Genomic DNA, 26467 nt, shown 5'->3' with positions numbered 1-26467 from the left:
CTCGGACGAAATTAGGGTATGACACATAGATTGCTTGATCTATGAATAAAACATACAATTAACATGACCTATTCACCTATTCACCTTTATATAAAAATGCTCAATTGCACATAAACAAACAAAACGCAAACCAACCAGACCTCCACAATTCTATATGTATTCTTCAAATGTAAATTGATGTTACCTCTTATTTGCATTTTGGTTCTCTGATTTTCTTTCTCATGTCCATCCACCACTTTTCTCAATGTCAACATCCCATCCACATTTAATTTTCGAGACAACTTTGTGTTTATCTCATTAGCAAGAACAGCTGCAGGATTTTCTAACTCTCCACGATACCTATGACCAGACGTGTGCAGACATTCATTCTTCCCCATAACTATAGTTGATCCAATCTCTGATATGCGGTTTAGCAGTTCCATAACACGAGACTCGTTACCAGGGATAACCTAACAGTGATATAAAAAGAAAAGAACTCAATAACAACACATTAATAGATAGAAATTTTCATAATTATCTTTTTTCTTCACCTAAAAAAAATTTCAACAACTAACACAAGCAAAAGGTCAGCCAGAAAAATTAGAAGTTGGTAAAGAATGGATTTAAATTTGAAAGTAAAAATAGTAAATTTCAAGTTCATATACTGGTATTGGTTCATTGGCAAAAGGTTAATGTAGTCCATTGTGCATTTTCGATTATAGCATATTTTAAGGAAATAATCATTTTTTTGCCAGCTTCCTGAGATAGCCTTAAAAAGAATACAATTATTTCAAAGAATTTAAGTGTTCCTAAACAAGCATTCAGCTATACTAGATGTGCTTTAGATAAATCAACAAGGCAAATACCCAATGCAGTTATCATACCTTACCTGAATACAAAACAATATCTTCCTTTGTCAACTTGAAAGAATGACTACTTCTAGAATATGCAAGATTTAAGGCAGCACGTGGCTCTGCCTGACACAATAGCACATTTTGGTGAAATGCCATAAACTTTTGTAAGTCAATGGAACTAGACAGTCTTTAAAGGGCCTTAAAAGTACTTACTTGAGATCCCGTTGTCACAATAAGCAAATCCTTTGGAGCATAAGCATCAAAATCTGAATGACCGTCACCTTTGTAAAATTAGAAATAATCAAGAGCAGGTTACAAATGACAGTATCAAACTTACAGAAGCTTTAACAGAAACAAGGATATAGAGGTCTCACAAAAATTTAGAAACAAAAATACTAATAGTGACCAAAGGTGGAAATAATAATAATAAAAAAACAAATCCAACAATGAGCAGATGTAAAATAAATGGAAAAAATCAGATATGCACATTTAGACAACTAAATATTAACTCACATTTTGTCAAAGTCACATCTAATTCTTATCTCGAAATTTTAATAAATATAATAAGAAAAAATGTGTCAAGTCAAAGGACCACTTAACCTAAAAAGTTCATGTTGGTAAGCAAGGTACGACTACAAGTAGGTTGCAGAGAATATTAAAAACTAACTACAGGTGCAGTAGTATAAAGGGAAGTCAACTAGGTCCAAGAGATAACAAAAAACACTGAAAAATAAAGAAACCTATGAAACCTTTTAAAAACAAAGCAAAATTCATAACTGGTTATTTTCCTACTAGCAAATTGTAATGAGTTTCCTCTAACCTAATCGAAAATACAATACTAACTGGTCAGCACTAGAATTCTGAAACCTCCAGTTTCCATCTGCAAACCACTTAAGTCTTATCTCAACATTACTTACTAGAAGATCAAAATTGTCATTGCCTGGCTTGTCACTGTCAAAAAACATCATAAATACAAAATCACACATTACAATTTGTGCCAATTTCATCTAAGAAAAAGATGTGACATAAAACATCATTGTACCTAACATAAATAGGACATCCACCAATTGCACGAGCTACAACATCATAATCTTCTGCTGGGTGTAAACTTTGAAATTACAAAGATCTTTTGTTAACATGATGCAAATTTATAAGTCTTGAGAAAAGATCGGCACTTTAATAAATTACAAATGGAGGAGAGAAATTGACACTTCCACTTACATGAAACATGTCCCAGTCAGGTTGCATGAATTCTCCAAGGAATAATGAGTTGTATGCAACCGAAGAAATATGGATGGTGTGGGAAGTAGGATCACGAGGGTAAAAATCATCAAAAGCTCTCACAATAGCAGTCCGCTTGGCACTATAAAGTCCATCAGCGTTGTGACATATACACGCAATTCATCTGTTGTCAGTAAAATTACTAGCAATGGAAGCCTCAAGCGCATCATCATAGCTGCATGTAAGTGACACTCGGCCACCATGTCCCACACGAAGCTAAGTAAGCATGGAGCTCGTAGTAGAAATTGAAAACCTTTTTTGGGTGCAGTAGGCCAAGGCCATGTATAGCCAAGCTATCCATGACAATGTCTGGTTGGTTTCCTAGCACTCCTGGTGATTGCACTGGCTCTGCCAAGGCAATGTCATAATGTTCCATGCTGATTGTTGCTGGCTTCACTCCACCCCAATAACCAGCTAGTGCGTGCCATACATATACATTTTTGTCCATCAACAGAGTAATCAAATTATGAATTTTAGAAACTTAATTGGGCAAGCTACTTCGAAAACTATGCTTAATACCAGAGCATTGATAAATAAAAGAAAATGCACCGTATCAAAATTTATTAAAAGGATTTAAGGATCTAAGACCATACTTCACATTGTGATGCTGCTTTGCTCCATCTACTAGATGCTTCAGACCTGACATCTGCTCATTGTTCTGTAATTTCTTTTGAAATTTAGTATTCTCTTTAATACCAATTAAGAATGATAAAGTAATGTTAACATACCTTATTTTCTTGTTTTATATACCTCCAATATTGTCTTTAAGGATGTAAGACAATACTTCACATTGTGATGTTGCTTTGCTCTATCTATTAGATGCTTCAGACCTGACATCTGCTCATTGTTCTGTAATTTCTTTTGAAATTTAGTATTCTCTTTAAGAAATAGAATGATAAAAGATCCGTCGACCTCTACAAGAAAATTTCCAAAATAGTGAAGCATAAATAATGATAAAAGATCTTGTCCAATCGAGGAAGCGTTTCATCCAACAAATTATTTGTACAAAGAAATCCAACATGTGGTTATTGGGTCATTGGACAAAAATGTACAGTAAGCACCACATAAAAACACATCGTACACACTACTCAAATAAATGTCAACTGAGCATAATAAAAAAAATGTAAACAATCCAAATGTCTAGTGTGAAACAAAAATTTCATCTTTCTCATCTTCATGTTGCTAAATTCCATGTTTTTAATTTGCAGAAAATATGCTGCCCATTTGTTGCGAATTGTTGTCATGGTCTCTTTGTCTAATGGTGTTGTATCAGAAAACCACTGCGAAAATGAAAATATGAAAACACATGGTTCATAAAACATTAAATTAGACTTTCATACAAAAGTAACAATTAAAAACTGTTAGAGCCAACATACCCTTTTTCATTTATTTTTCAATCCGCCACTTACTATGCACCACATCCAATGCATGACATAATATCCACCCTCATAGCCTCTGGATTGAACATGGCTCTAAATGCAATATGAAATATATTTACTAAATCTACAATGATGAAAGTAACACATGGCAGTAACTCAAAAGCAATTTTGAAGACATAATGACATACCTTTGGTTCAATCCACTGAGGTCCAGCTTGATCTCCCTTTCCTTCCAAACTACTGGTTAATGTCTTCATTGCACTAGTTTCAAAATACCAGTAACGTATATAATATAAAAAACATTGTGTTTAACCACTATAATTGTTATACACTATTTGACTTTAAATTTACTAAGTAACCTGTTAATTGCACCCTTGATGTTAACATTAGGCTTCTTACGCAGAGAACATAGCCAGACAACAATATTGTCCTGTGGACATAGAAAAATAAGTTGCCAATGTGCTCTGAAGAAAAAAAAAGATTAGTCACACAATTATAATGTATTTGGTAAACATTGTTGAACATCAAATGGACTTACTGATTCAGATAAGCTCCTAGGTACACTTGTCGTTGTGATTCCTTGACCCATGTTTGAATGCATTGTTGACATTCTTGACGTTTGTTCCTTGCGTTATGTGTACACTAAGGGTCAAGGAAACCATACAGTGATCCATAACCTAAGCTTGTGCTCCAATCATTCATGAACCTATTTCAACCAAATTTCATCAATTTTGTAAGTTTTATATTGTAGGGACCATCAATTATCAGTTAATATATAATTTGAACAACTACTAAACAAAATTAACTTACATGGTCCACAACTGTAGTATGGATATGTTCAAACATTTGTCACCTAAAATTATCTCGGTTACATCTGCGTGTGTGAATAAAAAATCCTCTTTGACATTAGGAATCCCAAATTTTTCCCCATCCCATGGCAACTCAAATGGCTTTTGGTAAACATCGAAAAGGTTCTTAACCAATTCTCCCAATGGATCAACTACAGGCACTGTAGTGTCCATTCCTGCAAATGTAACCCTTTTTAGCATAAGCATTTGTGAATCCTACATGTTTAATGAAATTTCAATTGTGATAGCTTTCAAGAAAAATGTCGTTGCAATTAATATTGAGAGGGAAAACACTATACCTCATTAGCTATAGGTTTCACACGATGTGTCAGCCACCCAACGAATGTCCCAACGGCCTGCCTCATAAATTGAATCTCTGATGTCGGAAAAGGGAGCTGACCGTCTGTTAGTCTCTTTATACGACTAACTTTTGTATAGAAATCATTTTCCAAAGCATGTATAGTTCCCCAATTTATGGTTATTTTGGAGTAAATTCTGTAAATAAATCTTGTTTTATGGTTAACGTTGTCTCTAGAACATTTCCATTAGATTTAATGATGAAATCTGTGCATTTTCAGGTAAAAAAGAGGCTAAGTTTTGAATTGCAAAACATAGCATTTGGGCTAAGCTTAGCAGTTGGGCTAAGTGCATATCCACGCTAAGCGCAACTTCATTGCGCTTAGTGAAAAAGAGAATCTAGCAGAGCATCAGCATCAAAGCCGCGCGCTAAGCGCGAGATCAGTGTGCTAAGCGCAGCAAGTGCCTTTAGCCAGGCTAAGCTCGAGACTGGCGCTAAGCCCAATTTCACTTTCTCGCGCTAAGCGCGAGGGTGGCGCTAAGTGCAGCGTCACGATTTTAGAGCCTATTTAAAGCCTGTCTTGTGCAAAATTAGGGTACAACTTTTATTACACTTTTATGACAACTTCTACAGACGGCCAAGGCACAGAATTCCAGAGCAGCCACTGGCCTATTTGGGGAAAAGAGCCCTAGAAGCAGAAAAGAAGAGCAGCTTATGCATTGAAGCCTAGGTTTTGTCATTTCAGAGAGATTAATGAGTAGAGAGTGAGTGTGAGATGCTTAGAAGAGGAGGAGGAATCCCCCTTCTTGTGTAAGGAACTATCATTCTCTACTTTTAATCTCATTTATTGTTAGGGTTTCTTTGTAATGGCTGGCTAAACACCCTAGTTGGGGATTTCTAATGAACAACTGATGTAAATACCTAATATCTAATTGATTATGTTTTCTATGCTCAATGCTTCCTTCAATGCTTAATGTTTGTATGCTTTTGGTCTGATCACCCATTTGTGTGCACAGTTAGGTGACTTTAGCATTGGGAAATGTACTGCTGCCTTAGAACTTGATTGAAGCAGGACCGAAACTTAATCTTACATGAGGGATCTATGGGTTAAGTTTTGGTTTTAATTATGTTGTTACAATAATGTTGTTTAGTTTAGGTCTAGTCTTACATGAGGGATTTGCGGACGAAGCTAAGGCTAAATTAGGCTACACTTTTGTAAGCTACTTGAGATGAGTCTAGTCTCACATGAGGGATCTGCGGACGAAACTCAATTTAAGTTAGTCTAAACCTAAGAGGGCTATCTAAATCGGGTGTAGTCTTACATGAGGGATCTGCGGACGAAGCTTGGATATTCAGCCTGACAAGGGATCGAGGGTATAGTAATTTAGGCTATAGCATAAAACACAAGAGCATGATTGATTAGAGAAATATATTTCTATGCATCAGCTTGTTTGTTAGAAAGACCCAACATATCTACCTACTGCTGTCATTTTATTTACTTTGCATTTTATAGTTTTTAGCATACAAGTTTAGTTTAAATTCTGCTTGAAATTATCACTTATACATGTTCTCTCAACAATGCTTCAATTCTGAACTTAATTCAGGCTAACATTAGTTCCCTGTGTTTGATACTCAGATTCATCCATTTTAATTTTAAATACTTGACGATCCGGTGTGCTTTCTGGTAAACCCCCATTGAAATTTCCTTGAGATATAAATGCACAAAAAGTAACTACAATGGGGACCCATCAAAGTATTTATGGTGTCGCTGCCAGGGAACTAAATTGTTAGTAGAGTTTAGTTCAATTTGCAGCATTGCTTAAATTTTACTTTTTCAATTTTTTTTATTCTTTTGACTACCATAGTAGTTTAGTACATTCATTGTTCTTTTGAACTGGATAACTTTTGTACTGTTCTTGTATGCAAAGAAGATCTTCTGCAGGTGATTTGATTCCCATTGATTTGGAGATTAACGCCACTTGTAGATGGCGTAATCAAGAGAGAATTAGAAAATTTTTGCAGGACTTAGAGGCATTAGCAATTCCAGAGGAAGAACCTCAATCTTCTAAGGCATCTTCTAGTTTTCCTATTGCAGAACATTCTCATTTAGATCCTAGTGAAGACTACATCATGGCTGAAGAGCCAAGAAGAGTTACTCTGGAAGATTATTCAAGTTCTAATGTGCCACAATTTTTCACCAGCATTGCACAACCAGAAGTTCAAGCACAAACCATTACTTATCCACCATCATTGATTCAGTTGATTCAGAATAATTTGTTTCATGGATTACCAAATGAAGACCCATATGCACACTTAGCAACTTACATAGAAATATGCAATACTATTAGGTTGGCTGGAGTGCCAGAAGATGCAATCCGATTGAGCTTGTTTTCATTTTCTTTATCGGGAGAAGCCAATAGTCTTAAGACATGGGATAAAGTTATGGAGAAATTTATGAAGAAATATTTCCCTGAGTCTAAAACTGCAGAAGGCAAAGCTGCCATCTCTTCTTTTCACCAATTTCGCGATGAATCTTTGAGTGAGGCTGTCGCAACATGCCCTTTTGTGGGCGAGCAAGGCTCAGCTCACGGGTGCGCTTTCCAAAGGAGGAAAGATACGCGGAGTCGCCACCAACATTTATTTGTGGAAAACGTCGGAAAAACCGAAGGAAACCGGTCAAAAAGAATATTCCAAGTTCGGGAGTTGTATTTACGTTTGAGGAAGGTATTTGCACCTCTCACGTTTGTCTCAAAGGACAACAACCTTATTTTTAGAATTGTGTGAAATTGTGTTACCCTAAATTTTATTTCATTTTTATTTTTGAGGTCGACAAAAGCGAGGCTCTTGCTCCTACGTACCCTCCATCGAAGAGAAAATCAGACCTACGTAGTTCTTTTTAAGGGTGAATCAAGCGATTCTTTTTACTTGGAAGGTGATCATTTTAAGGCGTTGGACCTTAAAAATGATCCATTTACTTGGTAAAAAAAACTAAGATATTGAACTTTTCAAATCCCTTTTTTAGTGATTTTTTGTGGACGAGCTTGACTTTGCGGGTTGATTTTAGCCTTAGTTTCACTTTAGTTATTAGTCAATTCAATTAAGAAAGAGAAATCCCAAAGAGAAACGTCTGATTGATTTTTTCGCTTTATTTTACTAAAAGGTATTTTTTGATTATTATATTATTATTTTACCTCTTTTTGGTTTCCAACATGGTTACGGCATGACAGAACGATCGGGTTTCATTTTAACAGAAAGTAACGGATATTACAATTCAAATGATCGGTGGAATTTTTTTTTTTTATTAGGCGAGAAAACGGCTTAAACGATCGGTTAAAGCTCGCCAAAAACGGAAGAAAAGAAACCGAAATTGAAGGAAATAAAAATGAAAGCCAAGAAACAAGAAATGAATTAAAAGTATCGGATTTGGAAACTTACCCGTTGAAGAACGAAGAACGGATGAAGAACGGTGAATAACGGAGGAAAACCTTCACGGATTTGCTTACAGAAACATCTCAGAAGCGTTACGGAAGCACCTCGGCTTGGATTTTCTTCCTGGAAACAATTTTTTTCACCCAAAACGGCTGAAATACATCACCAGGGGGATCCCGGACCCTTAGAACAGCCCCCTTCAGCCTATTTATAGGAAAAAAAAGGGAGGAGGTTGCCGCCCAGCTCGCCCAGGCGAGCTGGGTTGCTTCCTCTAGAAACAATCAAGCTTCGAAAATACTCTGGAAGGTCCAATTTCAAAATTTCAAAATTGCTATTTGCACCCCCCCCATTTTTGTTAAGTTCACCCCATCTTTCATAATTTACGAAAAAGTTACGAAAGCCTATAGGACTTGATTTTCTTCTTTTTTTCTCTTCCTTCTAACCCATATTAAGTGAAATATGCTTATTTAGGGTTATGAGAATTTTACGGAAGCATTACGGGTGTCTCGGAAGCCCATTTTTTTAACAAAACGGGGGAGGTGGTTGCCACCTAGCTCGCCTAGGCGAGCTAGGTTGCTTCCACCTTAAGCAAGAAAATGCCCAGAAACCTCGCCCATATTCAAAAATTACTATTTGCACACCCCATTATACTAAATACACCCCCTTTGCTTTTTTTTTTTTGTGATTCTTTTTCCGTAACGTTACAAAACTTTACGAATTTCATAACAATACTTGGTTTCTTTTCGTAAGGTTACAGAACCTTACGGATCATATAATTACTCCTTTTTTAGCTTTCGAAGAGTTACGGAAACTCACGGATTGCGTAACAATACTTCCTTTTGATTTCCGGCACGTTATGGAATTTCACGGATTGCGTAACAACCCTTCCTTTTGATTTCCGGCACGTCTCAAGACTTCACATATTGTGCAACAAAGGGTGCCAAGTACCTCGAAGCGGTCAATCAAAGGTTGCATGCCATCAAGCAATAGTCCCCGGATGAAATTAGGGTATGACAGTTGCCCCTCTTTACTTACCTTTTATCGGAGATAAGAGGAAAGCAAAGATAAAACACTGATTTTGTCCGTCTTCACCCTTTCCGTGATTAGTCTATGACGACTCCCGTCTCCTTCTTCTTTCTCTGCACAACACAAAACAAACAAAAACAACAAAAACACCAATAACATAATATACATATATACATATGTTTAGCGAAGGAAACGATCGGGAAAATAAAAAAAACCACATTTCCCAGTCACCAGAGGCTCCGCACTTGATGGTGGAGAACACATGAACAGCGTTAGGCAATCAATTCATGGGTCTCCGAACAAGATTTCGAGGGTGGAGGATAGGCAAACAGCGCTAGCAATCAATTCGCGGGGCTCCAGACTCGATGGTGGAGGACAACATGAACAGCGCTAGGCAATCAATTCATGGGTCTCCGAAGATTAGAGGGTGGAGGAGAGGCGAACAGCGCTAGGCAATCAATTCGCGGGGCTCTAGACTCGTTGGTGGAGGATGCATGAATGACAATCAATTCATGGGGCTCCGAATAAGATTTGAGGGTGGAGGATAGGCGAAGAGTGCTAGGCAATCAATTCACGGGGCTCCAGACTCGTTGGCGAAGGATGCATGAATGGAAATCAATTCATGGGGCTCCGAATAAGATTTGAGGGTGGAGGATAGGCGAACAGCGCTAGGCAATCAATTCGCGGGGCTCCAGACTCGCTGGTGGAGGATGCATGAATGACAATCAATTCATGGGGCTCCAAATAAGATTTGAGGGTGGAGGATAGGCGAACAACGTTAGGCAATCAATTCGTGGGGCTCCACACTCGTTGGTGGAGGATGCATGAATGACAATCAATTCATGGGGCTCCGAATAAGATTTGAGGGTGGAGGATAGGCGAACAGCGCTAGGCAATCAATTCGCGGGGCTCCAGACTCGTTGGTGGAGGATGCATGAATGACAATCAATTCATGGGGCTCTGGATAAGATTTGTTGGCAGGACCGAATGGTCCACTGGTTTTTTTTCTACCTAAAAAGGGGAATCATGCTTTTTGCAAAGAAAAATAAATCATTCGCGAGAGCACTATATCTTAGAGAAATAATATACCCGTACCAAAGGTAATTTTCCTTGTAACCGAAAATGAACAGCAGGATGTCAACATTTAGCTTTTAAATGAACATTCAGGGGAAACATCGGGTTAAGCTGAAACTGGGAATAAATCACTCATAGTGTATAAAAACTCACACAGGCAAGTGTTTTACCCTAATCCCAAACCATAATTGCACCATGACTTTATTTTCCACATGATTTCCTATCGAATCAAAAGATCACACGCACGATCACGGATCAATAGGATTTTCTCGAGGGTAGTGTTTTTGGAGAGGAAACTGGGTGTTTCGGTCTTTTCCTCTTTGTTTAAGTGGGACGGGATATCGCCAGTCGAGAATGACTTTGAATGGCAATCCCAAAGGAAGAACCACCAAAAAAATGGGTTTTCCTTTGCCGGCAGTCATTTACCTTGCCGAAAATTTATCTGGTCTGAAGATCCTCTGTTCTCTTTCTTTCATTGATCGGGAATTACTCTATTTTCCTCCGATCTTTTCCTTTTTACTTCCTTCCGATCTTTTGATCGGGAATCCTTCTTTTCCTTACTTTTCATTTTTTCCTTTTCTTTCTTTTCATTTCTCCCTCTCCATTTCTTTCTTTGGGAAATCGGGTTTTAGCATTTGTTATTTACTATCCCTTGAGGAGATTCCGCTGTCCTTTGCTTCGGGGGAAAAGATGAGGATTCTTTTTATAGGCCAAGGTTCAAAGTAGTCTAAGGTTGTGTCTCAACGAGGTCTTTTATCGTGGGAGCCCGATCTTGATATCTGGGGAAAAACAAATTTGTGGGTCAAGGTGTCGGTCTCGGGTTGAACTTCCATATTATTTCCACAAGGCACGCACAACAATGATGATTTGGAAACAACGTGCAAAATTAGTCATGGCCACAGCCAGGTGGGCACTCAAGCATCCCATTTATGGCATTGTGATACTACGGTTGGGAATTTACACAAACAGACCCAACGTTTCCAAATTATGTTCTTTCATCGGTTCAATGAATCCATCCATTCTTATCTCGGTTATTCAGGAAAATAAACTCTTAGCGTCAGTCCCTTGTTTCCAAAAGATATGTTTGCTCTCTACGAATGATTTATGCTTCCTAACCATAACATGCCGACCTTCGAGGTCTTTTTTTCTTTTTCCTTTTTGTTTCATCTTTTATGTTCACAAAAACTATACATCCATTGCCCTCTATGAGAAAAACTTTTCTTTGTACACCTATATTCCTATACATGACGAACTTTTTCTGTACACACACACATTAAAATTCTTTCTCTTTACGTCAACACGGTCTATATACAAACCCTATTCATGTTCAAAGATTTCTTTTTTCGTTTTTTCAAACACGCACCCGTAGTTTATACAAAAGTTTCTTTATATACACTCATCGCTCACACACACAAGAATTTCTTTTCACACATTATTTACACACACAAAATCCTTCTATACACATTTTCTTTTACAAAAAATCCTTTTATACACACTTTCCTTTTTTTTGTATACGCAGACATTTTATTCACAATGCTTCTTTCTTTTTATCAGGATTTTTTGTTCATTTTATTTTTAGGACGACGTTCCTAAATGAAAAAATCTACACGGTTCCGGAATTTCAACAAACACTATTGACAACAACGAAGTAAGCACTAACGCAATAGTCCAAACAAAATATATGCACAAAACAAATGACAATCGCAACAACAGAAAACAAACGTTAGTCCCTCAAGTCATAGAAATAAAATAACATGTAAATGATAAAGGATGAAACATAAAAAGAACATGAATCTGGGGATCCCACGGTCACGTGGCTTCGCATGCCATCGGACTCTTAGGTCACGGTAACAAAAAGTGGGGTGGTCGACAAAAGCAGGGCTTTTGCTCCTACGTAGTTCTTGATAATTGTGAGACTAAAAATAGTCTCGGTGTTTTCTTCACTAAAATGCGAACATGCTTTAGTAAAGAGACAAAACTTCCAACTGATCAGAGCAACATATGCTTTTTTTTTTTAAAAATGATGTGTCTATCGGGGAAGGAGAGTATGCTGATGAAATTTTCTCATAACCATAAATGAGATTTTGGATGTTAGCATTTCGTTTCTAAATGACCATATAGAGGAAACACTGGGTCCAACAAAGACAGGAGAAAATCACTCAAAGTGTATCAATCTCACACAGGTAAGTGTTTTATCCTAATTCCGAACCATAGATATGTCATGACTTGATTTTGCAAATCATTTCCTATCAAATCAAAGATTACATGCGTGATCATGGATCAATAGGACTTATTTTGGGAATGGTTTTTAGGTGGGGAATTTGGCTTTGAGTGTTTTTGCCTTTTCCTCTTCTATTTTTGTTTAGTGCGTGGCGAGAAAGTCGCTAGCGCACAGGATTTTGTCGGCAATCAAAGGGAGATGACCACTTTAGGTCGTGGTTTTCTTTTTCTTGTTTACTTGGTGACAATTCTGTATTGTTCAGATATTGTCTGGTCCAAAGATCTTTCTGGATGTTTCTTCTATTTTCTTCCGATCCCTGATAGGGAATTTTCTTTCCTTTTTTGCTTTCTCCCACTCTTTGATTGGGAATTTTTCTTTTCTTTTCTTTTTTTGTTGTTTTCTGAGGGCAAGGATTGACATTCTCACCCTGGGTCAAGGTTTATGATAAATTGGGATTTTGGCTCAAGGCTTGTAGAACGGCTGGTCATGATATATGTCAGGGTTTGGCCAGCGGTTCGGGGATAAAGGGGATGTCCTACATTATTTCCAAGATACACATGCAACAATGATGATTAGGAAATTTTATGCAAAACTGGTCATGCATGCACCCATGTGGACACTCAAGCATCAAGTTTTTATGGTCATGTGACACTAGGGCTCAGGATTCATTTTTGTCGCAATGTGCCCTTTTGTGGGCGAGTGAGGCGAGGCTCACGGGTGCGCTTTCCAAAGGAGGAAAGATGCGCGGAGTCGCCACCAACGTTTATTTGTGGAAAACATCGGAAAACCGAAGGAAACCGGTCAAAATAAAAATTCTAAGTTCGGGAGTTATATTTACGTTTGAGGAAGGTATTAGCACTTCTTGCGTTTGTCTCAAAGGACAACAGCCTATTTTTTAGAATTGTGAAATTGTGTTATCTTAACTTTTATTTCTTTTTATTTTTTGAGGTCGACAAAAGCGGGGCTTTTGCTCCTATGTACCCTCCATCAAAGAGGAAATCAGACCTACGTAGTTCTTTCTTAAGCGTGAATCAAGCGATTCGTTTTACTTGAAAGGTGATCACTTTAAGGCGTTGGACCTTAAAAATCATCCATTTTACTTGGTAAGAAACTGAAATTATAAACTTTCAAAACCCTATTTTTTGTGGACGAGCTTGACTAGGCGAGTTGATTTTAGCCTTAGTTTCACTTTAGTTATTAGTCAATTCAATTAAGAATGAGAAATCCCAAAGAGAAAACGTCCGGTTGATTTTTCGCTTTATTTTACTAAAAGGTAGTTTTTGATTATTATATTATTATTTTACCTCTTTTTTGATTTTCAACGTGGTTACGGCACGACTGAACGGTCAGAATTCATTTTAACAGAAATTAACGGATGATACAATTCAAATGATCGGTGGAAATTTATTTTATTTTTAGATTAGGCGAGAAACGACTTAAATAAATGACCGAAGCACGTCAAAAGGGGGGACGAAAAGTAAATGAAAACGAGAATAAAAATACATGAAACAAAATGTGGACCACCACGGGTACATAGAATGAATTGAAAAGCTCGGTTTGAGGTACTTACCAGTTGAAGATTGAAGAAAACGAAGAACGAACGATGAATGTCGAAGAACGGTTGAAAATCTTCGCGTAATTACTCACGGAAACGTTACGGAAGCACCTCGGCTTGGATTTTCTTCACGGAAACAATTTTCCTCAGCAATTTCGAGAGAATAAGAAGTGCCAAGAAGGCTGAACCCCTTCTCCCTTCATTCCTCCCCCTATTTATAGCAAAATAGGGGAGGAGCTTGCCACCCAGCTCGCCCAGGCGAGCAAGGTTGCTTCCTCCAGAAACAACAGCCTTCTGGAGGAAGAATCTGGAAGGCCCAAGTGGGCCTGATTGCTATTTGTACCCTTTTTTTACTAAATGCACCCCCCTTTACCTTTTTTGGTAATTCTTTTTCCGTAACGTTACGAAACTTTACGAATTTCGTAACGATACTTATTTTCCTTCCGCAAGGTTACGAATCTTCACGGATTATGTATTTACTCTTTTTTAGCTTTCGAAGAAGTTACGAAAACTCACAGATTGTGAAAAACACCTCCTTTCGATTTCTGTCACATTACGGAATTTTCACGGATCGCGTAAGCTTGCTTCCTTTTGATTTTCGGCATGTCTCGAGACTTCACATATCGTGCAACAAAGGGTGCCAAGTATCTCGAAGCGGCCAATCAAAGGTTGTATATCATCAAATAATAATCCCTAGACGAAATTAGGGTATGACAATTTTCCCTATTTTAAGTCAACCCAGTGTTTCCAAAATATGTTCTTTTATCAAATCATGCATTCATCCGAGTCCATTTTGGGCGTTCGGAAAATTTTCACAGCATTCACTCTTCAGGTGTATACACATTTTTTTCAAAAACCGGTTAAGATCAGTAAAATCTTTTAAAGAAAAGTTGGAAATTATCTCTTTTCACAAGCATGTTGTTTTTTAGCTAGACAAATTTTTATTTATTTTATTATTATTATTTTTTTTCTATTTTTTTTCTTCTTTTTCTTTTCTTGATCGCTCTTTTTTTTTCATGAGGTATTTTGCTACCTAAACATACATATATATATATTTTGTGAAGTATTTTTTGCTACATACATGCATATCCAAGGTATCTTTCTACCTAAACATACACACACACACACACACACACACACACACACACACACACAGATATATATATATATATTTTTTTTGTGAGGTATGACTACCTTCCGAGCTTGTGCTTGTTTTATTTAAATTCCTAGGATCATGAGCAACTAGGTGTGTCCTGCTATGACTTGAGAAACAAAAGTGATCAAATAACAAGCAGAGATTTAAAAGGTACTAGGTTGCCTCCTAGTAGCGCTTCTTTAACGTCTTGAGCTGGACACGTGATGGCTTGTCGGTCACGGACCTAGTACTTTGCTTACCTTTGGCTTTGGACTTGGTTGCCTATTGGTCGGCCATGGGTCGTAAGCAACGCTCTAACCTTTTTGTGGATGAGCTGAGGTGAACTCTAGAGGTAATGGCGGTGCGTCTGTTGTCCGCTGCCAGCCATCCCCAGGCTGCTGTGGTGTTTAGCCCTGCGCCTGCCTGGGGACGCAGTACTTCTTGATGAAAGCTCGATTAGTAGGGGGCCTGATGACCTTGCTGGGGGCGACAGGCACTCCGTAGAATTGACAGAGGCCCGTAATTAGAGCTTGGCATCTCCAAGACCCTGTTGGACTTCTTCGGGTCCACTGGGTGTCTTGCGGGCGCGATCCCTGCAAACTTACCTATGCCATGATGACGTGACCTTGCCGGGGGGAACGGGCACCCTATAGGACTATAGAGGCCCGTAACCAGAGCTGGAAACCCCAGGGCCCTGTTGGACTTCTCCGGGTCCACTGGGTGTCTTTGTGGGTGCGATTCCTGCAAACAATAGATGATATCAGAAATCAGTTGAACCATATGTATACTTACCTATGTCACGATGGCATGACCTTGCTGGGGGAATGGGCACCCTGTAGGACTGACAGAGGCCCGTAACCAGAGCTGGAAACCCCAAGGCCCTGTTGGACTTCTTCGAGTCCACTGGGTGTCTTGTGGGTGCGATCCCTACAAACAATAGATGACATCAAAAATCAATTGAGTCACTGCATACTTACCTATGTCACGACGGCACAACCCAACCGATACATCTGCAGGGGGAGATTGGCATTGTGGTCGTTGGGCAGAATATTGCTAAATAGCAACGTCATCCATATCCATGTAAGAGTGGTCATGTTGGTGCGCATGATCCGCACTCGTCTTTTTGCAGAGGCACGGGTGAAATCTTGCCCCGGTATGCATAGTAGATGCGTGATAGCCTCCCTCTCTGGATGTGCTCGCACAGTTGGTCGCCCTCCAATATCAGGGGGTGGCCCAGGAACTGATAAAAGGAAACTACTGGCCCCTTAACCAGGAGCGCAAGTCTCGGTGAAGCATCTAAGGGCAAAGGACCTTATATTCTCTTAAGGCGTGGATATGGAGCACACTAAAAATGAGGACGCGTAGCCCTCTAAAGGCGAGGGCGTGCAGCCCTCTGCAGGCGAGGATGTGCAGTCCTCTGATGGCGAGGACATATAGTCCTCTAAAGGTGATAGGTACTAGTACCCAAGGGTCCACCTTTATGAGAAAGCAAGAGATCGACTCATCGAGAGGGCCGGTCATCCAAAAAGATTGGACACGAGATGTAGGAAATCTATGCAGTTAACATGATTTTTAGGGATGCAGACGCATGCAACCTTTTTCGTGAAATTTGGTAATGCTGACCTCATATGAAACAATGCAATGCAATGGAAAGTTTGTACAATGTTCATGACATTCTTTCCCTATTTTGTGATTTTGATTTTGATTTAATTTTTTTGGAAAACACAGATTGACTGTCCTTTTGAAAAAGGTGATAATTCATGCAACCTTATCCTATCTTTTGCAAATCTCTCCGGGAACTCCCTCAGAGTGTATGTTTTGTTTGATTTAGTCACTTGACCATTTTGGAGTGACAACAATGGAGTCGTTTGACGTTTAATCAATCTATTGAAATTCCAGGGTTTGTCTGCCCCCTTTTTTGATCTGCCCCTATGTTCACTTGAGGCTCATGCACGATGTCCCTCATTGCCCCAGTGTAAGGCTTTGAGGTACCAATTGTTATCTTTCGTCATGACCTTGTAGCTGGGAACCTATTGGGTGAGAACTTCTAATCTGCCCCTAGGTTCGCTTGAGGTTTTTACATGGTGCCTTTCATTGCCCCAGTGTAAGGCTTTGAGGTACAATCATTGTCTTTTGTCATGACCTTGTTTGTAGCAAGGAACCTATTGGGTGAGAACTTCTAATCTGCCCCTAGGTTCGTTTGTGGTTTATGCATGGTGCCTTTCATTGCCCCAGTGTAGGGCTTAGAGGTACCAATTGTTGTCTTGTTTTCACAACCTCGTAGTGAGGAAGAATGAAAGAAGCAGTTGATTCTTGCAAAAAGAATTTTCCAATGATGAGAAATAGTTGAAGGATTTTTCAGTTGATGGATTAAGTCAAATGACTCCTATGTAGAAGCAAGATGTTTTGATGTCTTGATGACGCTAAAGGATCAAGTGCTTCTAAGTTTTATTCAAGACAAGAATCCAAGAAAATCAAGATATATGATTAAGTTGATCTCTAGAATCTTTAGGAAGAAGTTTCCAAATTAAAAAAACAAAAGGTTTGACCAAAGAATTCTATCATTTAAAATTGAGATTTGCTCTCTGGTAATCGATTACCAGCAGCTGAAAATGTTTATAACAGTCACTAGAAATTTGAATTCAAAATTTATAATGTGTAATTGATTACACATGGATGGTAATTGATTATCAGCAGTTTATTGAACGTTTTAATTCAAATTTTAAAGCCTGTAATTGATTACACAAGTGTTGTAATCGATTACCAAGGGGGATTTTCATAAAATAATTTCCAAGAGTCACCTCTATTCAAATGTTTTATGAATGGCCATCAAAGGTGACTTGGAAACACGAATTTAAAGAGAGTTTTCATTGCCCAAAAAGTTTTATCCTCTCGAAAGATTAAGAGTTTTTCTGAACTGAAATGTCTTGGTCAAACACTTGCATATTCAATAAGGAATTTTGATTGATCTTCATTGTACAATTTATCTCTTTTAAGAGAGATTTCTTCTTCTCTTCTTCTTATTTTTGAAAAGGGATTAAGAGACCGTGGGTCTCTTGTTGTAGAGGATTCTTGAACACAAGGGAAGGGTTGTCCTTGTGTGGTTCAGACTTTGTAAAAGGAGTTTTACAAAGAGAGTGGAAAATCTCAAGTGGGCTGCTTGAGGACTGGACGTAGGCACGGGAAGTGGCCGAACCAGTATAAATCAAGTTTGCATTCCTCTCTTCCCTTAAGCTTCTTTTATTTATTGCTATTTATCTTTTGCTTTAAAGAAGTTTATTTTGAATTGTCTTTTGAGTAATTCATGTTAAGGGTGCATTATTAATCCAAAAAAACAAAAGGAGAGTGAAAGTTTAATTGGGGAATAGTCTTTGTATCTTAATTCAACCCCCCCTTCTTAAGATAACTGAGGCCATTTGTCCCACATCCTATTCTTGATAACTCATTTCTCTCTAAAAGACAAACTTTTCGGAATCATAAAATGAGGTCACATGAATGTTCTGGAAACACAGTCAATCAAATGCTTTTTTTTCTTTTTCTTTTTGAACCCCTTTTTTTATTTTTAAACTTATTTGTTTTGAACTTTATTCATTGTTTTACGGCACCCCCACCAACGTGCAAGACGAGTAATCTCTGATTGAACAGTCTTGGAAGTCAGCACTCAGGAGCGCATGTCGCTTGAGCAAACAAACCAATGGCTTGCACCCACATTCCAGTGGAAGCAAAGATGTAATTACGAGAGGATGAGGGACAAAGATGTCAGACTTATCCATTTTATTTAGCATTGTAACTATGGTTTACAATAATGGCATAGACTTGAAAATCCTAATGAGTCATTAGAGACATCTAACAACAGCTTTCAAAATTGCCCCATGTGTGGTTTTGCTTGTCAATGTTAGGATTTACACGCGATTCTCCTCAAATTTCAGCCGGCCCGCATCAATTGGACTTTGCACCTTATGCTTTAGGGTCATACAGTGCTCAATGGAATGCCCCAGGGCTCCTCCATGATATGCACATGTTGTGTTCAAGTCGTATCCTTGGAAAAATGGAGGTTGAGGAAACCTAGCAGGGGTTATGGCTACCATTGAATTATCGAATAGATATGAGAGCAAGTTTAGCATATGACACCGGAATTTGGGGTGAATACTACAGGCTTTTTGCTGCAAAATTCCTTTTTGGTTGGTGTTTTGGTTCGTGCTAAAGGTGGTGTTTAGCATTGGTTGTGTGGTAGACAGGCTTTGTGGTTGATTTAGGGATGGCCTTTATGGATAATTGGGTGGTGGGGAATGAGAAGGTTCGATATTGGCTGAGTAATGATGTTTGTTGAGCTGGTAGGGGATTTCCTATTTAGGAACGACAGTCGCAGCATGGGTTTCTCCTTCATTCTCACCCTCTTCCTTTGCCCCAGTTTTGTCATTCGTCTAAGCAGGATGATTAAATTTGCCTCTTTTCAAACCCGCTTTGATCCTTTACCCGGCGAAGACCAAATCCGCAAAGCTTGAAGGTGTGTAGCCCACCATCTTTTCATAGTAGAATACTGGTAATGTGTCTACTATCATTGTCCTCATTTTTTTTCCGTCATTGAGGGTGCCACTTGGGTTGTCAGGTCTCTCCACCTTTGGGCGTATTCTTTGAAAGATCCGTGCCCCTTTTTGCACATGTTCTGTAGTTGCATCCTATCCGGAACCATATCAAAATTGTACTGATACTGCCTAACGAAGGCAACCATTAGGTCCTTCCAAGAATGGACTCGGGAAGGCTCCAAGTTAGCGTACCAGGTAACAGCTACCCAGTAAGACTTTCTTGGAAGAAATGTATCAGCAGTTCCTCATCTTTTGCATATGCCCCCATCTTCCAACAATACATCTTTAGATGGTTCTTGGGGCAAGTAGTCCCCTTGTACTTGTCAAAGTCCGGCACCTTGAACTTGGGAGGGGTGATGATATTGGATACTAGGTACAACTCTTCTAGGTTAGCAAAGGCATAATCTTCACCTTTTTAATGGCCTTGAGCCTTTCCTCTAGATGATCCAACTTTCCCATTTCTGCCATAGCATGAGGGTTTTTACTTGTTGTGGAATGCAAGAGGTGTAGCTGGGGATGATATTGAGGGCCCTCCAAAGGGTTTTGTAGGGGTATACCACCAACTGCTTGCCCTTCAATGGCATATCCGAGGCAAGGCTCGAAGTCGGCTAGATTGTGGTGGGGAATTTCATGTGTCTCCCCCACGGTTTAAGAGACATGTGCATGATCAGTTTGGGGTTGTTGGCTCTCAATGGGTATAGGAGTGGAGTTATTGACATCCTCATTGGGAGTGTACGCCACATTGGGTGGTGTATAGTTGGGAGGCTGGCCATATGGCGGGAAGGCGTGCTTGTTTTGATTTTGCACATCATGGGGGCCGTCCCTACTTCCCAAATCTTTGCCTACCATATTTAAGGTTGGATGATTCATTTGGTTGAGGCCAGATGGGGGCATCGGGTTCACCTTAACAACAGTGCTGGTAGCGGCAATTGTAACCACATTGGCTTCCATTATCTTCTTCATGCTCATCATGGCCTCCATCATTGTGGCCATTTTCTCTTTCATGGCCTCCATGTCGGCCTTCACCTTCTCTTGCACCTCTTCTGCTTTACCCATTACTCTAGCTCTAGCACAGGTTCGGTAAGGGCACCGTAAAGCGGGTTCTTTTCTTTTTTATAACAATGATTAAGTTCTCTTTTTTTTAAGGAAAGAATGCAATGAACAATGCAACCAATGAAAAGAATGGATGTATGCGAATGATGCATAGTTGAAGTATTATGAATTTTTACACAGGATATGGGGTTGAATCAATTTAGATTTTCAACATGGTCCATGACATCTTCATCAAGGTGAAACTGGAAGTAACAGGGACATCGATAACCCTAAATGTGTTTGGCAGTAGACAAAGCAGCGATGTAACATGATCCATCTTTTGCCCCAATTTTTTGCAAGATGGTTACTTCCATACTTCAACTTGACTCGATGAACCTTTTCGTAAAAGCACGAGCTTGGTTCAACCCCATAACCCAGGGAATGGCAATTTTGATCTCCAATACTTCATCAACATTTCATAGGGATGAAAGACTCGGGAATACGCATGCTATGCATGGAAAATGTAATTATGAGATTGAGATGCCCGAAGAAACATCCTTTCTTAGTTAACCATGCATTAGGTACCATGTTCAATCATTTTGTTTTAAAGTGAAATGGGTTTATGATCCCAACATGGTTGGCTCATGGTACCGAATATATACAACTAAGAATGCAGCGTGAATTTTCGCGCTTTCTTTTTTGTTTTTGTCTTGCAGGGGAAAACGCAAGGGTCACACATGAGCAAACATGAAAACAATTAGTATGCAATTTGTAGATCAAAAAAGTTTGTTGAACACATATGCATGATGATGCAATGACTCATGCAAAATGTGATGTTGGAATATGATAACGGACAAATGTAGGAACGATATGTTCATTATGATGCCATGAAGAGATGCTTATGCGATGCATGATATGAATGCATTTACGAACACGAGAGCCCGGAAAATCATCTCTCCTTACTTGCGCATTTGGGGGCGCAGTGCCCCATGTATGCAGTTAAGAAGACGATATTGATCTTCTGACTTCCGACGACAAAAGATGAGACCCACATACAACGCATGTGTGACGACATGATGCAGATGCGCAAAAGCGCAACAGGGGGATTTACACAGCATGGCAATATCCTCAAATAATCATACAACAAAGGCGTACATGACCTTTAGGTTATATGCATGACAATGTTTAAAAGGCACGCTGCGTGTTCGCTTCGTGCCCCTATTTTAGGGACCTATAGGATAATATCTAGGGGTCTCTTAATAACTACTCCCAACGATCCATATCTCACATGGCTGTTTTCTAGAGGTATCATCACTCAAGATAATAATATTGTGGCGGTATGGAATACCAGCGACAACACATTATAAAGAGAGAAAGCTCTAGACGAGGTTTCACTATTATCAAGCAAGTCGGAGACCTAGCATGACCATAGATTCACCTCCACTCCTTAGATTCCCGTGAACTCGGGTATAGGGCCCCTTTTTTACTCAAACCCGTGGGTGCTTAGAATGCAGTGTAAAAATGCGGAAAAGATAGCAGTTATTATATTTACACAATTCAAAAATGCACACACAAAGTTTCACAATTCAACAAATTCCTAAAATAGGCCAAACTCACAAAAACAATCCCCAGTGGAGTCGCCAACTGTCGCAACATGCCCTTTTGCGGGCGAGCGAGGCGAGGCTCACGGGTGTGCTTTCCAAAGGAGGAAAGATGCGCGGAGTCGCCACCAACGTTTATTTGTGGAAAACGTCGGAAAAATCGAAAGAAACCGGTCAAAAAGAATATTCCAAGTTCGGGAGTTGTATTTACGTTTGAGGAAGGTATTAGCACCTCTCACGTTTGTCTCAAAGGACAACAGCCTTATTTTTAGAATTGTGTGAAATTGTGTTACCCTAACTTTTATTTCTTTTTTATTTTTGAGGTCGACAAAAGCGGGGCTCTTGCTCCTACGTACCCTCCATCGAAGAGGAAATCAGACCTACGTAGTTCTTTTTAAGGGTGAATCAAGTGATTCTTTTTACTTAGAAGGTGATCATTTTAAGGCGTTGGACCTTAAAAATGATCCATTTTACTTAGTGAGAAATTGAAATGACAAACTTCAAAAGCCTATTTTTGTGGATGAGCTTGACTTTGCGGGTTGATTTTAGCCTTAGTTTCACTTTAGTTATTAGTCAATTCAATTAAGAAAGAGAAATCTCAAAGAGAAACGTCCGATTGATTTTTTCGCTTTATTTTACTAAAAGGTATTTTTTTATTATTTTATTATTATTTTACCTCTTTTTGGTTTCCAACGTGGTTACGGCATCACCAAACGGTCGGATTTCATTTTAACAGAAATTAACGGATATTACAATTCAAATGATCGGTGGAAATTTATTTTATTTTTTGATTAGGCGAGAAAACGGCTTAAACGATCGGTTAAAGCTCGTCATAAACGGAAGAAAAGAAACTGAAATTGAATGAAATAAAAATGAAAGCCAAGAAACAAGAAATGAATTAAAAGTCTCGGATTTGGAAACTTACCCGTTGAAGAACGAAGAACAGATGAAGAACGGTGAATAAAGGAGGAAAACCTTCACGGATTTGCTTACGGAAACATCTCGAAAGCATTACGAAAGCACCTCGGCATGGATTTTCTTCACGGAAATAATTTTTTTTACCCAAAACAGCTGAAATACATCACCATGGGGATCCCGGACCCTTAGAAAAACCCCCTTCAGCCTATTTATAGGAAAAAATGGGAGGTTGCCGCCCAGCTCGCCCAGGCGAGCTGGGTTGCTTCCTCCAGAAGCAATCCAGCTTCGAAAATACTTTGGAAGGCCCAATTTCAAAATTTCAAAATTGCTATTCGAATCCCCCCATTTTTGATAAGTTCACCCCCTTTCATTCATAATTTACGGAAAAGTTACGGAAGCCTATAGGACTTGATTTTCTTCTTTTTATCTCCTCCTTCTCACCCATATTAAGTGAAATATGTTTATTTAGGGTTATAGGAATTTTACGGAAGCATTACGGTTGTCCCGGAAGCCCATTTTTTAACAAAACGGGGGAGGTGGTTGCCACCTAGCTCGCCCAGTTGCTTCCACCTTAAGCAAGAAACTGCCCAGAAACCTCTAGAAGGGCCTAGATTCAAAAATTACTATTTGCACCCCCATTTTACTAAATACACCCCTTTGCTTTTTTTTGGTGATTCTTTTTCCGTAACGTTACGAAACTTATACGAATTTCGTAATGATACTTGTTTTCTTTTCGTAAGGTTACGGAACCTTACGGATCATATAATTACTCCTTTTTTAGCTTTCGAAGAGTTACGGAAACTCACGGATTGCGTAACAATACTTCCTTTTGATTTCCGGCATGTTACGGAATTTCACGGATTGCGTAACAACGCTTCCTTTTGATTTCCGGCACGTCTTGGGACTTCACATATTGTGCAACAAAGGGTGCCAAGTACCTCGAAGCGGTCAATCAAAGGTTGCATGCCATCAAACAATAGTCCCCGGACGAAATTAGGGTATGACAGAGGCATTGGAAAGATTTCGTGGTTTATTAAGAAAGACTCCCACTCATGGATTCTCAGAACCGATACAACTCAATATCTTTATAGATGGGTTAAGATTGCAGTCCAAACAGTTATTAGACGCTTTTGCAGGTGGAAAAATCAAATTGAAGACCCCTAAAGAAGCCATGAATCTTATTGAAAATATGGCTGCAAGTGACATTGCTATTTTGAGAGATAGAGCTCACATTCCTACCAAAAAGAGTTTATTGGAGTTAACCTCCCAAGATGCATTGTTGGCACAAAACAAATTGTTGTCTAAGTAACTGGAAACCTTGACTGAAACACTAAGTAAGTTGCCAACTCAAATTCATTCTGCACATACTTCACATGCTCCTGTTTTGCAGGTTGCAAGATGTACCATTTGTGGTGGAGCTCATGAATCTGGATGTTGTATTCCTATTGAAGAACACCCTACTCATGAAGTCAACTACATGGGAAATCAGCCCAGAAACAATTTCAATGTAGGAGGATTTTCTGGATTCCAACACGGCCAGCAATATAATCAATAGCAAGGACAATGGAGGAACCACCCTAGAAATCAGTTCAATAGAGGTCAAGGTGGACCACCCACAATGCCATAACAACAAGGGCCTAGTCTCTATGATCGCACAACGAAGCTGGAAGCTCTAGCTCAGTTTGCGCAGGTTTCTATGTCCAATCAGAAAAACACAGAGTCTGCCATAAAGAACCTTGAGGTCCAAGTGGGATAGCTTGCAAAGCAATTGGCGGATAGATCATCAAGCAGTTTTACAGCTAATATAGAGAAAAATCCCAAGGAGGAATGTAAAGCTGTGATGACCAGAAGTAGAATGGCAATCCAAGGAGATGATAATGAAGCTGGAGGAACATAAACAATAGCTAGCACCTAAGCCAACACTTGAACCTGTTTTTGATTCTATAGAACTTGAAGAAATTAATGAGGAGACTGAAGATGATAAGGAAGAAGAAACACCAATAAAAGAGAAAGAATAAAGGAAGAAAAAGAAAAAGAAAAAAAGTTGAAAAATGAAAAACAAAAAGAGAAAGTTGTTGATGATGAGTTGAGGAAAAGCAAGAGTGAGGCAAACACTGACAAGAAGAAGGATACTACTCCAAATGAAGGCAAGGAAGTATCTTATCCTTTGGTACCTTCCCGGAAAGAGAAAGAATGACATTTGGCTAGATTTCTTGATATCTTCAAGAAACTGGAAATTACTTTACCTTTTGGAGAAGCACTTCAATAAATGCCCCTCTATGCCAAATTTTTAAAAGATATGCTGACAAAGAAGAACTGGTACATCCATAGTGACAAAATTGTGGTGGAAGGCAATTGTAGTGTTGTGATTCAATGCATTCTTCCACCTAAGCACAAAGATCTTGGAGTTGTCATGATACCATGTTCCATTGGTGAGGTTGTTGTAGGAAAAGCTATCATTGACTTGGGAGCTAGTATCAACTTAATGCCTCTCTCCATGTGCCGGCGACTTGGAGAGATAGAGGTAATACCTACATGCATGACCCTCCAGTTAGCTGATTGCTCTATCGCAAGACCATATGGATTGATTGAAGATGTTTTGGTGAAGGTGAAACACCTTATATTCCCAGCTGATTTTGTTGTGATAGACATAGAAGAGGAAGCTAATATTCCTCTCATTCTTGGTCGCCCATTCATGTCTACTACAAGTTGTGTGGTAGATATGGGAAAGAAGATGTTGCAAATGGGCGTAGAAGATCAGAAAATCAGCTTTGATCTATTTCATGAAGATAAAGAACCACCTGACCGAAATGTCTGTTTTAAAGTTCATGTAATGGGGGAAAGAAGAGCTGAGATCAAGGTCCTTGAAGTGGGAACTTTATTGGATCCTGGATAATAGGATGATGCGTCAAGCTAATGATGTTAAAGAAGCGCTTACTGGGAGGTAACCCAGCTTTTCTTTCCCTTCTCTATCTTCATTTTTATTCTTGCATGTAGTTAGGACATCTTGCTTGTGATTATGATTGATTTCAGCTTGTTTAGTAATGAACAAAAAGGGTTTTTAAAATTTTGTGTGAAGAGATAAGCATAAATGATTTAGAAAATTTTCAGATTGTTATCCGCTAAGCGCAAACCTTGCGCTAAGCGCCATCTCTTCACGCGCTAAGCCAAGCTAGCTCGCGCTAAGCGCAAAGAACCCTGATTGAATTGCTGAATGGTTTAGCTAAGCGCACATAGCTGTGCTAAGCCCA

General features: G+C 39.1%; 1 protein-coding gene and 1 pseudogene across 1 annotated transcript; one reads left to right on the top strand and one right to left on the bottom strand.

Moving 5' to 3' along the window:
- Positions 1-1749: 1749 nt before the first annotated feature.
- On the bottom strand, positions 1750-4082 carry LOC113001420 (probable galactinol--sucrose galactosyltransferase 2; annotated as a pseudogene).
- Positions 4083-25629: 21547 nt separating this feature from the next.
- Positions 25630-26112, top strand: LOC106798530 (uncharacterized). The gene has a single exon (XM_014775128.1). The coding sequence runs from the start codon at positions 25630-25632 to the stop codon at positions 26110-26112; it is 483 nt and encodes a 160-aa protein (XP_014630614.1).
- Positions 26113-26467: the final 355 nt, after the last annotated feature.

This window comes from Glycine max, chromosome 4 (genome assembly GCF_000004515.6).
Source record: "Glycine max cultivar Williams 82 chromosome 4, Glycine_max_v4.0, whole genome shotgun sequence".
NCBI classification, from domain to species: Eukaryota; Viridiplantae; Streptophyta; class Magnoliopsida; order Fabales; family Fabaceae; genus Glycine; species Glycine max.
This window is presented reverse-complemented; position numbering and strand designations above follow the sequence as displayed.

Coding starts and splice junctions, on each gene's coding strand:
- LOC106798530 (XM_014775128.1), top strand. CDS start 25,630: ATGATACCATGTTCCATTGGTGAGGTTGTTGTAGGAAAAGCTATCATT.